The sequence below is a fragment of the Staurois parvus genome, unplaced genomic scaffold (assembly GCF_062004578.1).
Source record: "Staurois parvus isolate SC_StPar_1 unplaced genomic scaffold, SC_StPar_1.0 ptg000350l, whole genome shotgun sequence".
NCBI classification, from domain to species: Eukaryota; Metazoa; Chordata; class Amphibia; order Anura; family Ranidae; genus Staurois; species Staurois parvus.
The window spans coordinates 3,922,526-3,939,510 of NW_028318146.1; the positions used below are offsets into that span (position 1 = coordinate 3,922,526).

The 16,985-nt window shown below is 41.0% G+C and overlaps 1 protein-coding gene across 4 annotated transcripts in view; it reads right to left on the reverse strand.

Moving 5' to 3' along the window:
• Positions 1–16,985, reverse strand: part of SHANK2 (SH3 and multiple ankyrin repeat domains 2) — a 791,629-nt gene that overhangs the window by 571,137 nt on the left and 203,507 nt on the right. For all 4 annotated transcript variants that reach the window (XM_089684605.1, XM_089684599.1, XM_089684598.1 and 1 more), the window contains exons 3-4: positions 3,953–4,156; positions 3,495–3,566 (exon numbers count right to left, since the gene is read on the reverse strand). In XM_089684605.1, the coding sequence (XP_089540731.1) occupies positions 3,495–3,566; positions 3,953–4,156 (276 nt within the window). The remainder of the gene's footprint in view (positions 1–3,494; positions 3,567–3,952; positions 4,157–16,985) is intronic.

Sequence of the window (16,985 nt, forward strand, 5' to 3'; positions counted from 1 at the left end):
GCCACATTTTTACCACTACCGCAGCAGAAGGTATACCCCCCGGTAGCAACCCAAGTAAATAGTGCCAATCTGCCAGCACCCACATGGTTGCATGTGGATATGGCACGCTAGCACAGAGTTCAAGGGGATAAAGCTGGCAGAGAGGAGGTGATCTATGCAAACATTCTTCACCCTGAACTGTTCAGAAGGGTTTCTATTGATATCCATGCTGCTCTTTTGTCTATTATCACATTCCCTACACAACAGCCAGAGAAGTACTGCAGATGCACCCAGTGCTTGATTTGCTTTGGCCATCTGCAACATTCTCTAGCTACCATTATAATGTCTTTAGATGTGCCCCACCTTCAGGAAAATCTCCTATTGTTTTTATGCAATTCCACAGTGCTTATGTAAGTTATACAAAAATAAATCATGCTCAATCAAGTTATTTTTAATTTGGCTAACTTACTATGGAATTGGGATACCATCCAAAATGCCTCAACTATAATTCACCATATAATTATACATAAACCCAGATACAAGTTTGTGCATCAGTATGACTCACAAGAAGACTCAGGAATGGAGAACACAATTAAATAACACCTATACAACCCTCCTGTCATTTTTATTGTATCAAAGTAGATCACAAAAAATAACTGTTCTCAGCTACAAAACTTGTATGTTTAGATGAGCAAGAATTACAGCACTGCTTGCTGACTAAGCGCCATGGGAATTTTACTTTACCAAGTCATGTGGGATCACAGAGCACCTCTACATATACCTGTCAAGGAGGGGAGAGGCAGATTTATGCTTTATTTGTATTTACATTTAATCAAAGCTTCTAGTATTTTAGAAGAAGCTGGTCTGTTGAAATCTATGTTTGCCTCTTGGAAAACATATTTTCATTCATGTCCTGTTACTGGCAGAATCACCAGGTTAAAATATAGGAATAAGGTTTGAAAAAGAAAATGAATGCAGCCACCACATCTGTAATATATTATTATTTTTTGGAGGGGGGATTACATGTGCTTTAAGCATATGTGCACCATGGAAGCTCTCCAGTATTGAATGTACCCGTCTCAATCTGCACAATGCATACACGGAGATATGAAAAGGCCCTAAAGGGAATCAGCTAAGAAGCATATCCTGAAAAATGACTAGATTTTAGATGTTAGTAACTTCAAATAGAAAGATGCCATTCTTAGACACCCAATTTACAAACTATTTCAAGGGCAGGGAGCCCAATGCATTCAGCTTCGTTGTGTGTATGTCAAAGCCTATGACTTGGGGAAATAGCACAGGTCTGTTAGTACATACGACTTTGTTCAGCCAATATTCTGTACATTAGTTTATCACTAGTGCCATCTCTTTGCAAAGGCACGACATCCCCCCCCCCCCCCCCCCCAGGCCAATTTTCAGCTTTCTCTGCTGTCGCACTTTAAATGACAATCGCGCGGTCATGCAACACTGTGCCCATTTTAAATTTTTGTAATTTTTTTCACACAAAAAGAGCTTTCTTTTGGTTGTATTTAATCACCACTGGGTGTTTTATTTTTTGCCAAACAAACTAAAAAAGACCAAACATTTTGAGAAAAAAAAGTTTTCTTAGTTTATATTATAAAATTTAGCAAATAGGTAACTTTTCTCCTTCACTGCTGGGCGTCAATGAGGCTGCACTGATGGGCACTGATAGGCAGCATTGATGGGCACTCATAGGTAGCACTGATAGGCTGCACAGGTCGGCATTGATGATGAGGCACTGATGAAGCTGCACTGATATGAGGTACTGATAGGCGGCAATGACGGGCATAAAGGGTACTAACAAGCAGCACTGAAGGCCACTGACTTGCGGCACTGATAGGTGGCATTGACTGGTGACACTGATGGGCACTGATTGGCAGCACTGTTGGGCACTGATGGACACTTTTGGGGCTGCACTGAGAATCAGTGCCCTGATTATCAGTGTAAATAGATGTCTCCTTCTACACTATCCGGTTATCGGCAGTACTTTCCTCACCCTGTTACAGCATGAGCAAAGTGCTACAGATAACCAGCAAGTGTGTTTACACGGTGATCAGCTGTGATTGGACACAGCTAATCATGTGGTAAAAGCCCACTGTGATTGGCCCTTTAGAGTGTCATGTAAAAAGCTGTGTTCAAAAGACACAGCAATCACAGAGAGTGCCAGTTGCGCACTGCTGGGGGGCAGACGTCATATGACACCCTCCCAGAAATGGACAACCATGCTGTAGCCATCATTCAGCTATGGCGCGATCAACAAGTGGTTAAAGCAGAATTAAAAGTAAAATTACAAAGGCAGGCTATTTATGACAGAAGAGATATGTATTGTCTCTTCTGCAATAAAATTAACCTACCTGCCTGTTCACAGTCCTCTGTGGCGTGTACACTGAGAAGCTCACTTTACATCTTGGCCTGTGTGCCCAGATGAACACCACCCACTTGCAACCCAATCAAAATGGCTAGAGACTGGAGCCCAGAAGAAGCTGTAGAGGGACCACTCACAGACAGACCATTGGAACGGAGGTAAGTATTGTGACTTTAGTTCCACTTTAAGTATCAGACAACCAAGTATGCCTTTGCAGTAAACCCTATTGATATCAATGCCAAAATTAAAAGCACATTATAGCGCATTATTTCAACTCGCCCTAACAACAGGCCACAATGATGATATGGCTGCTGTGGATGAAACCTTCTAGAGTTCATTCATATTAATAAATGCACAATCTTGCTGGAAGAAGCTTGGCAGCAAGATCCTGAATTTAGAGCTGTCTGTACACATATGACATTTGTGCTACATTTACATACAGTACGTACAGTGTACAGTGTTAATGCACCCTATAGCCTGCTACTGCTGCTGCTCAGAGGCAAAATGTCAATATCGACAATATGCAGCTAGTGGCACCTGCACCACTGGTTAAACACTACTGACCTGGCAACTGAATGGGTCATTTATAAGCTGCAGAAAGAATACTGTACAGCATTGTACGCAGAGTTTTTAATGTCCATGTGAATGAATCCCTAAAGGTTATCCATTCTTTCAGATTACTGGCTTCTGTGGTACAATTGCCCAGGACCAAAGCTATTTAATGCATTTGGGGTTGCTCCTTATTTCTGGTGGCAAACCTGAAAACTTTTCAGTCACTTTTCATGATTTGTGAGCCCCGGAGATTCCCTCTGAAACCAAACCTTATCCCTACTATCAAGGGCAAAGCACAGCAGTCAGTACAGCAGGGAAAGCACCACAGTACAGGATTTTTTCTCAAGTACAGCACTTCCATGATTTATTGATTTATTACTATCACTTTCAAAATAGTTTGGTCTCAAAAGTTAACTAGTAAAAAATACTAATTTAAAAGAAAAAGGCTTTATAGCTAAAACAGAAATATGTAGAACCTCCACTTCAGTAACCACTATGCGTATCATGAAAATGGCAATAAATGTATAGTATATTCCAAAATGTTAAATAGCATTCATACAAATAATATAAAACATACTTTTGTATGAAGTTTGGCAATCTGTTTCTCATCAATACTGGATTGCTTGTACAGCCTCTTTTTATATCGAAACTGAAAAAGAAAAGTATGTCAGCAAAGACTATTAACAATTACAACTAATAACAATTCGTTAACAGTATTGACAATATTACTTTTTGAAATGATTTCTTTATTTTTTAAATTATAACAACAATACAAGCATAGGCACATATGTAAGTGTTATAGGAGGAATAAAGAAAAACAATTTACAGCTTACAATACTTTTTTTATTCTTTAACTCTGTGTAGCATGCCAATCACTCTATATATGTGATATTTAAAAGTTCAGACACACCCTAAAGTAACTGAACCCAGTACCCTGCACAGTGCTAACTACTGAGCTATAGTTGTTCCATGCACCACATTTATCGGAACAATTTAGCAATACATAGTGATATGTAGTCAGTGCACCACACATACCTCCAAGGAAGGCACACCTCTGCTCATAGGCTGAGGATATTCCCGCAGCAGTCGTTCTTCATCGAGGAATTTTCCTTCTCTTCCGTTACTGTAGGGTTGGTAAAGGCCATAATTGAGGACATCCTTCAAACTCTGGTTAAGGGTGCATAAGATCCTCTGTTTTGCCACCCATACGGTGGCATTGGGGTTAAACCTGATGCATTTCTGCAATACATATAAAGAGAACTGTTAATTATGCAAATCCATCATTTGTGCAAAAACATACTTGAAATGGTACTAAGTGGCAGAAAAAACAATGAGTTACATCAGATTTCAACCTGCCAGCTTGTGACATAAAAAGGCCAGCTTGTGACATGAAAGCCAACTGATTACATCAAGGAGATTGCTAGAGAGTTGTCATTAAAGTGATTGTAAATGATCATCTTGTAAAACACCCATTTGGTTTATAATAGAATACAAAACATTTGTGTATAGATATAAAAAAATTATAAGTACATTTTCCCTTTTTTATAAGTGATCACATTCCCTCTGTTCTCAGCTACATAACAGCTGAGGGAGGAGAAACAGCATTACACTGATCTTCCCAGTAAAAAGGCTGTGCAGGGGGATGTCAGGACAAGTCTGTTAATTGAGGAGAGTAGGCTCAGTTCCCAGCCTAGCTAGAGAAATGACCAGGCTGTGTTCTCCTGCTTAATGTGGTCATTTTTCAACAGGAAAAAAGAGGGAAGGAACACTAGGGAATTCACACAAAGGACACAATACAAAGAGAAAAGAAGACTTTTTCATACAAGTACAGTCAGGTCCATAAATATTGGGACATCGACACAATTCTAACATTTTTGGCTCTATACACCACAACAATGGATTTGAAATGAAATGAACAAGATGTGCTTTAACTGCAGACTGACAGCTTTAATTTGAGGGTATTTACATCCAAATCAGGTGAACGGTGTAGGAATTACAACAGTTTGCATATGTGCCTTCCACTTGTTAAGGGACCAAAAGTAATGGGACAGAATAATAATCATAAATCAAACTTTCACTTTTTAATACTTGGTTGCAAATCCTTTGCAGTCAATTACAGCCTGAAGTCTGGAACGCATAGACATCACCAGACGCTGGGTTTCATCCCTGGTGATGCTCTGCCAGGCCTCTACTGCAACTGTCTTCAGTTCCTGCTTGTTCTTGGGGCATTTTCCCTTCAGTTTTGTCTTCAGCAAGTGAAGTGCATGCTCAATCGGATTCGGGTCAGGTGATTGACTTGGCCATTGCATAACATTCCACTTCTTTCCCTTAAAAAACTCTTTGGTTGCTTTTGCAGTATGCTTTGGGTCATTGTCCATCTGCACTGTGAAGCGTCCAATGAGTTGTGAAGCATTTGGCTGAATATGAGCAGATAATATTGCCCGGAACACTTCAGAATTCATCCTGCTGCTCTTGTCAGCAGTCACATCAATAAATACAAGAGAACCAGTTCCATTGGCAGCCATACATGCCCACGCCATGACACTACCACCACCATGCTTCACTGATGAGGTGGTATGCTTAGGATCATGAGCAGTTCCTTTCCTTCTCCATACTCTTCTCTTCCCATCACTCTGGTACAAGTTGATCTTGGTCTCATCTGTCCATAGGATGTTGTTCCAGAACTGTGAAGGCTTTTTTAGATGTCGTTTGGCAAACTCTAATCTGGCCTTCCTGTTTTTGAGGCTCACCAATGGTTTACATCTTGTGGTGAACCCTCTGTATTCACTCTGGTGAAGTCTTCTCTTGATTGTTGACTTTGACACACATACACCTACCTCCTGGAGAGTGTTCTTGATCTGGCCAACTGTTGTGAAGGGTGTTTTCTTCACCAGGGAAAGAATTCTTCCGTCATGCACCACAGTTGTTTTCCATGGTCTCCAGGGTCTTTTGGTGTTGCTGAGCTCACCGGTGCGTTCCTTCTTTTTAAAAATGTTCCAAACAGTTGTTTTGGCCACGCTTAATGTTTTTGCTATCTCTCTGATGGGTTTGTTTTGTTTTGTTAGCCTAATGATAGCTTGCTTCACTGATAGTGACAGCTCTTTGGATCTCATCTTGAGAGTTGACAGCAACAGATTCCAAATGCAAATAGCACACTTGATATAAACTCTGGACCTTTTATCTGCTTACTGTAATTGGGATAATGAGGGAATAACACACACCTGGCCATGGAACAGATGAGAATCCAAGTGTCCCATTACTTTTGGTCCCTTAACAAGTGGGAGGCACATATGCAAACTGTTGTAATTCCTACACTGTTCACCTGATTGGATGTAAATACCCTTAAATTAAAGCTGACAGTCTGCAGTTAAAGTACATCTTGTTTGTTTCATTTCAAATCCTTTGTGGTGGTGTATAGAGCCAAAAATGTTAGAATTGTGTCGATGTCCCAATATTTATGGACCTGACTGTACATTGTACAGAAGGCATATATCAGGAATATGAAACATTGGGGTTACATATTCTTTAAAGTGTATGTAAATCAAGGAACAAAAATATAATATATTGCAGCTTACCATTCCTTCAATGTACTGGCTGCAGTAAATTCCCATCTATAGCTTTTTCTCCCCCTTTATTTATACCTGGTGATTCTGCCAGTAACACGTGTCCTAGGGTGACAACGCTCACTTGCTGTACGGTATCACTATCTATGGAGGAAGTGCATGCACAATCACCCTAACCTACTCAGTCTTAAAGTGGTTGTAAAGGCTCAGGGTTTTTTACCTTCATGCATTCTATACATGAAGGTAAAAAACTTTCTGTGTGCAGCCTGCCCCCCCCCCCCCCCCAACGCCCCCAGTACTTACCTGAGTCACATCACAATCCAGCAATGTGCACAAGAGCCTTAGCTCTCTAGGGACTCTCCCTCCTTGATGGCTGAGACAATCACAGCTAGTGAGCCAATGTGCAGAGAGAGGGGGGCGGGGCAAAGCCTTGGCTCTGAGTGTGAATGGGGACACAGAGCTTCAGCTCGGGAACGAGCCTGTTTGGGTTCCCTTGTAGCAAGCTGCTTGCTCTGGGGGGCACTCGGCAGGAGGGAGAGGCCAGGAGCATCAGCGGGGGACCCAAGAAGAGGAGGATTGAGGCTGCTCTGTTCACAACCACTGCACAGAGCAGATAAGTATAACATGTGTTTTTTTAATTGACTTTTTAATATTTTAATTTAGACTGCAGAACACCTCCACCTGTCCATGATGTAGGGGGACGTGTTACGTAGTTCACAGAGGTGAATTAGGAAGGGCTGACAGCATTGCCTGAGATTCCAGTGCAGTAGAGGCAGGGTGCACATGATGTTATACACTTAAAAGGTTTATGGCAGAATAAACAGGTTTTATTATGCAATTATAGAACAGATAAACAAAATTCTTCAATGGTACTTTTACCAAAATAAAGGGAAGCAAGTAAGAAAAGTTAATACCTGGCAATTACATATACAGTGGGGCAAAAACGTATTTAGTCAGCCACCAATTGTGCAAGTTCTCCCACTTAAAAAGATGAGAGAGGCCTGTAATTGGCATCATAGGTAGACTTCAACTATGAGAGACAAAATGAGAAAATAAAATCCAGACAATCACATTGGCTGATTTGGAAAGAATTTATTTGCAAATTATGGTGGAAAATAAGTATTTGGTCACCTACAAACAAGCAAGATTTCTGGCTCTCACAGACCTGTACCTTCTTCTTTTAAGAGGCTCCTCTGTCCTGCACTCATTACCTGTATCAATGGCACCTGTTTGAACTTGTTATCTGTATAAAAGACACCTGTCCACAACCTCAAACAGTCACACTCCAAACTCCACTATGGTAAAGACCAAAGAGCTGTCGAAGGACACCAGAAACAAAATTGTAGACCTGCACCAGGCTGGGAAGACTGAATCTGCAATAGGCAAGCAGCTTGGTGTGAACAAATCAACTGTGGGAGCAATAATTAGAAAATGGAAGACATACAAGACCACTGATAATCTCCCTCAATCTGGGGCTCCATGCAAGATCTCACCCCGTGGGGTCAAAATGATCACAAGAACGGTGAGCAAAAATCCCAGGACCACACGGGGGGACCTAGTGAATGACCTGCAGAGAGCTGGGACCAACGTAACAAAGGCTACCATCAGTAACACACTACGCCGCCAGGGACTCAGATCCTGCAGTGCCAGACGTGTCCCCCTGCTTAAGCCAGTACATGTCCGGGCCCGTCTGACGTTTGCTAGAGAGCATTTGGATGATCCAGAAGAGGATTGGGAGAATGTCATATGGTCAGATGAAACCAAAATAGAACTGTTTGGTAGAAACACAACACGTCGTGTTTGGAGGAGAGAGAATGCTGAGTTGCATCCAAAGAACACCATACCTACTGTGAAGCATGGGGGTGGCAACATCATGCTTTGGGGCTGTTTCTCCGCAAAGGGACCAGGACGACTGATCCATGTACAGGACAGAATGGCTACAGTGTTTGCTAGCTAGATTTTCACTTCTTGTATGTAATGGTTCTGTAATCTTTGTGTCTTAAGGGCTCATGCACATGAACACATTTGGGTGTACAGCGGCAGAATTACGTGTATTTGTGTGCCTAGGAGTCTCAGGTGTTGGGAGTACAGCTGTAGTCAGCAGCCTGCACAAATCAATGACAGGCTTAGACACCACAGCTGTACGCCTGTAACCACTTAGTGCACATGCACACCGATTCATCCGTATATACACCACCAGCTTATTTCTACTCTCGGAGTCACGGGTGTCCGAGTACAGCCACCACCAGCAGCCGATACAACAATGACAGACTTACAGGCACTGTGACTGTACACCTGTCATTTCTTAGGGATTACACACATGGATGCATTCTGGTATACACCGCCAAAATTGAGTGTATTTCTGCATTCAGGAGTCAAAGAAGCTGGAGTCCAGCCACAGCCAGCAGCCTGTAAAAATCAATGAGAGGGTGACAGACATTGCATCTGTACGCCTTTAAACACATTGGAATGGATACACGTGTACAGGGATTGATAAGCGCCCCTGCATGCAAACTTTTCGTGCCTAGGACCATTCATTGGTCCCTGTACTCATGTAACCAAAAAGAGAACAAGCTGGCCATATGTGATTCTTCAGTTGAATATTCTGTCCTACCAGCACATTTTCTTTTCTCACAGTTAACATTCTTTGGTTAAGCCTCAGAGACATACCAGGTGTGTTCTTCAGATTCGTGTAGCCCTGTGGCTATCCATCCACTGATACTAGTTTTACTGAATCAATAACACTGGTGAAAATGATCAACACAATATACAAGATTTCTCCAGAGCAATGCAAGCGCACTCCAAACATACCATAGCTATACATTTCCAACATAAAACTAAAAGGGCTGGAGATCACATGAGTTCTATAACTCTTCCTTTGCCTTACTTTCATATATATTATTATGCAGATGTCGTTGTTCCTTTTTGAATTGTAATGAGAGTAACGCCTTCTTATTAGATGCTCGCTTAGCTGTTTACAGAAGCCCACAGCTGTTATGTGAAAGCACAAAACCTTGAGATATTAGGAGATTTTATTAAACCCTGGAAGTGTCTGCCCATGACAGTGTTTAGGACTTCAGAGACTTCGCAAAAGTGCATCACTTGGAGGGTGTCAAAACCAGCACATCATATTGTTGCCTGGTAAATTAAGTGGAAATAAAAGTTTTTAACACTCATCTGTCCAATGGCTCCATGCCGGTGCCAGCTACTTCTTCTGAGTGTCTGTCTTCAGGCCTCTTCATTGGCAGACGTTACTCCTGTGCATACGGAACCAGAAACCGACACGGTGCTACAAACATACGCAGCTCAGTTTACAGAACCGGAGAAGACAGCGGGCAGGCAGGGAGGGGCATTTTTATTGCAGAAGAGGCAGTTCATGTCTCTTCTGCAATAAAAGCCTGCCTGCTTGCCGTTATTTTTACGGCAGAACTTTAGTTCCGGTTTAAGACTGGCCATAGATTATTTGTTTTCTTTAATCAGCCAGTGGGGTAATCCAAAAAAAAGAAAGGGATTTAAATAAGCAAGGTGGATGGAGGAATCCTTCCCTGTGCTAGTGTATTCTGACAGCAGGGACTCCTCCGCTGTCAGAAAACACTAATCAGCACTGCATCCAATTGGCTGTCGCTTATTGAATGAACCTTTTCCAACATACCCATTCAACAGAAGTTAATTGTTAGATCAAAATTCAGTCCACCTATGGCCAGCTTAACTCCTAAAAGGGGGTTATTTCCATTTTATTAGCTCCCTTTCCCAAGCAAAATGCAAGAAATGTTTTTGTATTCTTAATTTTTTTTTATTTTTGCCCCCGCCACACACTTGACATTTCATCATAGGCTAGAATGATGTGTCACAGGTTGTGCAGCCTCCTGATACCTGATATATTTACATCACATTTCCCAGGAAGCTGCAGAGTCGGCACACAGAGCGGTCGGGGGGCACATCCAGCTTGTCATTGTAGCTGGCTGCTTGTACCTAGAAGAAGCAGCCACCCTAATGGGACCCACATGAGAGCGCAAGACCTGTTGTATGACACCGGAATGCAGATCGCAGCAGGCTATGCTGGATTCACTGTGTGGGTGAGCATTTATTTTAAAGAAAATGCAACACTGCAGGTAAGGTAAAAAAAAAACAAAAAACTGGGGAGGTTGTTAAGTACCACTTTAAGCTGATAATTAGTAATTCAGCATTAATATTTGCATGAACATGTTATTTCTGAAAGTGTTAGCTGTAAAGCTCTCATTAAGTAGTAGTAGTAGGTTTAAGTATGAATTTTATTATATACCTACATTGGTCTTGCTTGGACCAACATAAGTATGTACACTATATCTCATACCTGAGTAGTCGTAGTTGCTAAAGTGATATCAGCAGTCTTCTGGGTCTTCTGGGTCCAGTGCCAAGTGACTGTCCTTCTGCAGAGTAACCATAGGGGGATGCTCGCTCAGCACTGATGCCATTTGCAGAATGCCTTTATTTATTATTCAATGAATACAAGGCATTCTTTGACTGGATAAGGCGGATATCATGACATTAGTGCAGCGCTGAAATGTATCAAAATTGAGAAAGAAATAGTCCATGATAGTATATTATATCATATGACCGAATCCCAGGGATAGCTGATTGAAAAAGGAACCAATGGAAAAAATGCGCACTCACCGGACACGCATGGATAATGCGCATATAATAATATCCACTGGAATCTTTATAGTAGATGAAAAGGATGAGCTTCTATCTATAGGTCATTCAGCCTGGGAGAATGAATTTAGTAGGTCCAGAGGTCCCCTTAAGGATGGTATGGTGTTCAGCCAGGATCCAAAGCTCTGTCCCTCTGGTGGTGGTGGATCAAACTACAGGTGTCCTGAAAGTTGATTTAGCTCCAAAAAGGAGCCAAAGAACAGGTGCCCATAGTGTAGTAGGTATGATAAGTTTATTTATAAAAATTAGTATAGAAAACAGGGTAGTATATAGCTGTATTGACTAAGTAATTAAATGCAGAGTATGCAGCGGTGATACTGACCCCAACTAAAATGGCCGCCGGGCTATCTTGCGGCTCCTAAGCTCTATACTACAGGAGGGAAGGGCCAAGAGCGCCAGCAGAGGACCCCAGAAGAGGAGGATAGGCACTGCTCTGTGCAAAACCATTACACACACCAATTAAGTATAACATGTTTGTTATTTAAAAAATCAAAATGAACCCTTAGTATCGCTTTAAATTGGTTGTCAATTTTTTTCTTTTTTTTTAACAAAAACGATGAGATATATCTATATCTAGATCTAGATATATCTATATCTATCTATCTATATATATATATATATATATATATATATATATATATATATATCTCTATCTATCTATCTATATATATAGTTGCAAGAAAAAGTATATGAACCCCTTGGGATTACGTGGAGTTTTGCATGAATTGGGCATAAAATGTGCTCTGAACGTCATCTAAGTCACAACAATAGAAGAACACAGTCTGCTGAACAGAATACTACACAAACATTAGATGTTGCCATGGTTTAATTGCACATAACATGTAAACATTCACAGTGCAGGGAGGAAAAAGTATGTGAACCTTTGGACTTAATAACTGGTTGACCCTCCTTTGGCAGCAATAACGTCAACCAAACGCTTCCTGCAGTTGCAGATCAGACCTGCACAATGATCTGGAGTAATTTTGGACCACTCCTCTTCACAAAACTGTTTCAGTGTAGCAATATTCTTGGGATGTCTGGTGTGAATCGCTCTCTTAAGGTCATGCCACAGCATTTCAATCGGGTTGAGGTCAGGACTCTGACTGGGCCACTCCAGAAGGCGTATTCTGTGCTGTTGCAGCCATTGTTTTGTTGAATTACTTCTATGCTTTGGGTCATTGTCCTGTTGCATCACCCATCCTCTGCGGAGCTTCAGTTGGCGGACAGATGGTCGTACGTTTTCCTGCAAAATGTCTTGATAAACTCTGGAATTCAGTTTCCCATCAATGACAACAATCCGTCCAGGCCTTGAGGCAGCAAAGCAGCCCAAACCATGATGCTCCCTCCGCCATGTTTCACAGTGGGGATGAGGTTTTGATGTTGGTGTGCTGGGCCTTTTTTTCTCCACACATAGTGTTGTGTGTTCTTCCCAAGCAACTCAATCTTGGTTTTATCTGTCCACAGTATATTTTGCCAGTAGTGCTGTGGAACATCCAGGTGCTCTTTTGCAAACTTCAAACGTGCTGCAATATTCTTTTTGGACAGCAATGGCTTCCTCCGTGGTGTCCTCCCATGTACTCCATTCTTGTTTAATGTTTTCCTTATTGTAGATGTGTCAACAAAAATGTTAGCATGTGCCAGAGATTTCTGTAGGTCTTTAGCTGACACTCTGGGATTCTTCTTTACCTCATGCAGCATTCTGCGCTGTGCTCTTGCAGTCATTTTTACAGGACGACCACGCCTAGGGAGAGTAGCAACAGTGCTAAACTTTCTCCATTTGTAGACAGTCTGTCTTATCGTGGACACATGAACATCAAGGCTTTTGGAGATACTTTTGTAACCCTTTCCAGCTTCATGCAAGTCAACAATTCTTGATCGTAGGTCTTCTGAGAGCTCTTTTCTGCGAGGCATGGTTCACATCAGACAGTGCTTCCTGAAACCAGTAAACCCAAAACAGGTGTGTTTTTTAAGGGCAGGACAGCTGTCAGCAACACATCTAATATCATCACACTGATTGGAGTCAAGGTTGGCTCACTCCTGGTTCCAATTAGCTCTGGGAGAAGTCATTAAGCTAGGGCCTCACATACTTTTTCCTCCCTGCACTGTGAATGTTTACATGTTATTTGCAATTAAACCATGGCAACATCTAATGTTTGTGTAGTATTATATTCAGCAGACTGTGTTCTTCTATTGTTGTGACTTAGATGACGTTCAGAGCACATTTTATGCCCAATTCATGCAAAACTCCACATAATCCCAAGGGGTTCACATACTTTTTCTTGCAACTGTATATATGCTTTGTACACTGGTTTTGCATCCTTTTGAATTTAGAACCACTTTAAAACTACCTGGCAGTTCCTTTAATCTCTCAGGGACTTAGTAAGATCTCTGCACTAAGTTCCCAAGACTGCACACCTACTGTGCTAATTATAAAGAACTCCCACCATCCCTACTGGATGTATTCATTTATTTTATACAATGGAGAATGCATTAGGAGGAAGGAAAAGCTGAAACCCACAGTAATGGACAAGAACATCTAAAACTCACAGTTGCACAGGATCAGAGTCAGGAATTATGGCTGGAGAGCTCAATGTTGAAGTATTAGAGCAGTATTAAACCTCAAACTAGAAATGTAATATATTGCAGCTTACCAATCATTAGATGTGGTGGCTGCGTTAATTTTATTTTTTTAGACTTTTTCCATTTGATTTCAAACATCCCTGGCAGTGGTAAATAGTTGTCTCATCCCTCTAACTGCAACATTTTTAAAAAAACAACAGACTTACTGGCCATATCACCAGGTGAAAATAAAAAAGTCGAAAAAAGAAAACCAATGCAGTCAACACATCGAAGAATTGGTAAGCTACAACAATACTGCTTTAAAGACTCACTCAGGGCTCCCTCAGCCCACCAGACTCCACCTATAACTAAAATATCAACTTTTTAGTTGGGCTGGCTCACACATAATATTTAAATAAAATATACCCATTAGCGCAGAAAAATATCTAAAGTAAAAGTATTCCAAAACTCTTCCTTTGTTGGTTTTGCATTAAATGAGGAAGGGTTAAGATCTCTGTCAGGTTTTGGGTGGGTAGTGATTGTAGCAATTACATGCTGTTTTGGTGACTGGTGCCACCTGAGACAGGAAGTGAGGAGAAATAAAAACACAAAGCAATAGAACACTTATTTTAGTTGACAGGGTTATTGTTTGCTGCTTGTGTATGACTGAGTGTGTATGTGTGTAAGTGGGGGGGTCAGCACAAGTCTTTGGCCATTAGATGAAAAGCAGCCAAAAAACTGAACACGCTGGGATAGATGTGTTCTCATGTCTAGCGTGGTCAATTTTAAATAGGAAAGCAGGGGGACTGGCGGGATCATCAAGTATTTCCCACAAAGGAAGAAATACAAGGACGTAGTACAACAGGAACATATCAGGAATATGAAATGTTGGGGTAACAGCTTTAAGCTGCAACACTGAACTCATGCATTATATGATAGACACTTTCTTTTATTTTTAATTGGACCCAGTGAATTCCCCTGTGCAGATAACTGATACACTTTAATAAAAATATACTCAGGGTATACACTACAAGGCAATTCCTCAGAGAAGGAAGATGGGAATTACTGCTTTACGGGCATGCTGAAAGCAAGCCGTGACAGTGGCATCTCAACATTATTGTGTGGAAGTGACAGATCTACACAAGGGTAAAAAGCCTGCATCCAGAACTAGTTTTTAAAAGCATGTTGCCTTAGATAATGCAAGAATGAGTTTGCCAATTATGAGCATGATTTTGATTCTTTTGGGAAACCAGAATAGTTTATGAAGTGTGTCATATATATATATATATATATATATATATATATATATATATATATATTTTTTTTTTTTTTTTTTTTTTTTTTTTGGACTATGAAGAAAAAAGAAAACATGAATGGCGTTATTTTTTTCAGTGTATGAAAAGCCATTTGAGTTTTTGAATAGGGTGAGAAAGGGATAAAACTGCTATAACTGCAGGAAGGAAGCACATCCCAGGACTTCATGGGTCTTTCTTTTTTCTTTCATCTGGAGGATGGGAAGATGCACACCCTCTTGACTGCATACCTGAGCTAAGGGCAGATGGATTCCATGATGTAAATGCTACATGAATCATCTGTCCTTATTCAAGATGGCTGCGGCTAGAAATGCTAAGGGGCTGTTTAGTTAAAGCAATATCTCAACAATAAAGCATGGAGACATAGATGAGTTTGCTTTCAATATCGAAAATGGATTAAATGCAGTTTTCAGTTTTTGGTGCTCAGATGCAATTATGTTCCACTTTAAGACAAACTTTGGGTATTACCACTGGGTCCTAAACAACCAAAGTAAGTCCACTAGCAGCCCTAAACAAATTGAATTTATTTGATTCTGATCTTGCAAACGAAAACATCTGATCACCGCTGAAACTGCAATTATATGATTAATTTAAAAAAAAGATCCACAAACATGTTATTTTTGTTATGTCTCCACAGAGCATTACCTCCCCCTCACTGAAAAAAGAAATGTAATTTGCCGGTAGCTCTGTCCTACACTCTTCTTTATAACCCAATTTGTGTTATTAGACTTTAGAAGTGGAAATCCGCCCAAAACACATTGAGATTGTGTCCTGTAGGCTGTACAATGCCGCCTTCTTCTTCATTCTGCAGTGCAACTATGGTTTAATCACCGCATGCAGGCAATTTATGAAATACTTACTGTTGAATGTGAATCAGTCCAAGCTGAAAAGTCTATCAGAACAGGATCCAATATTTGAGTGTGGGGAAGGGGGAACAGAACTGTCTGCTTCAGGATTTTCTGTGTAAATTGGAGCTTTAAATTGTATGTAAACCCTCCCCTTGTAAAACAACCTATGCAGTTTAAAATAGAAATGAAAGGTAAAACATTTTTCACTTTTGCAGCAGTTTTCTTATTCCGGGTCACAATCCTGCACAATGTCCTTTTATCTCCTTCAGTCAGTTAGCCATGTCGACCGCGCTTGCGCATGTCTGTGTATGCCGTCATAACCTGTTACAGTACCCCGCGGAACGGCAAATAAATTGCAAACTTCAGTCACAGAGGCACCAGCTAAGTGACACCAACAATTTGTCCTCTTTTAATCTCAGTAAGCTCTGACATGACTCCATATTACTAGCAGTGCACACAGTGAATGATGAAAGTGAACCTAGGTGTCTCATCACACAGCAGAAGCAAAAGAATTTTACATTACTTCTGCTTTCAACAGGAAACATGTGGTCACTTTCACACCTGCAAATCAAGAAGTGTTTCCATTTTTTTCTGTCTAACCCCTGTATGCAGCTATAGGCAGTTTTCCGTAAAAGCAAGCTTGGACCCATACCCTCACACCTGTCAAAGCTCTCTCAAACATTTAAAGTGATTGGTAGCTTCATATACCAAAAGGGAAGAAAGGACAATCTTTACAAGGAAAGTCAAGAATTCATTTCAGCTAACTATGTTTGTCAATCTACTGATCATTTTAACATGTAATTTTCATGGAAAGTAACCTACATTATAATGCCAAAAGTATTGGTCCGCCTGCCTTTCCACGCACATGAATTTTAATGGCATCCCAGTCTTAGTCCGTAGGGTTCAATATTGAGCTGGCCCCGCCCTTTGCAGCTATAACAGCTTCAACTCTTCTGGGAAGGCTGTCCACAAGGTTTAGAAGTCTCTATGGGAATGTTTGACCATTCTTTCAGAAGTGCATTTGTGAGGTCTCCGCTCTAATTCATCCCAAAGGTGCTCCATCGGGTTGAGGTCAGAACTCTGTGCAGGCCAG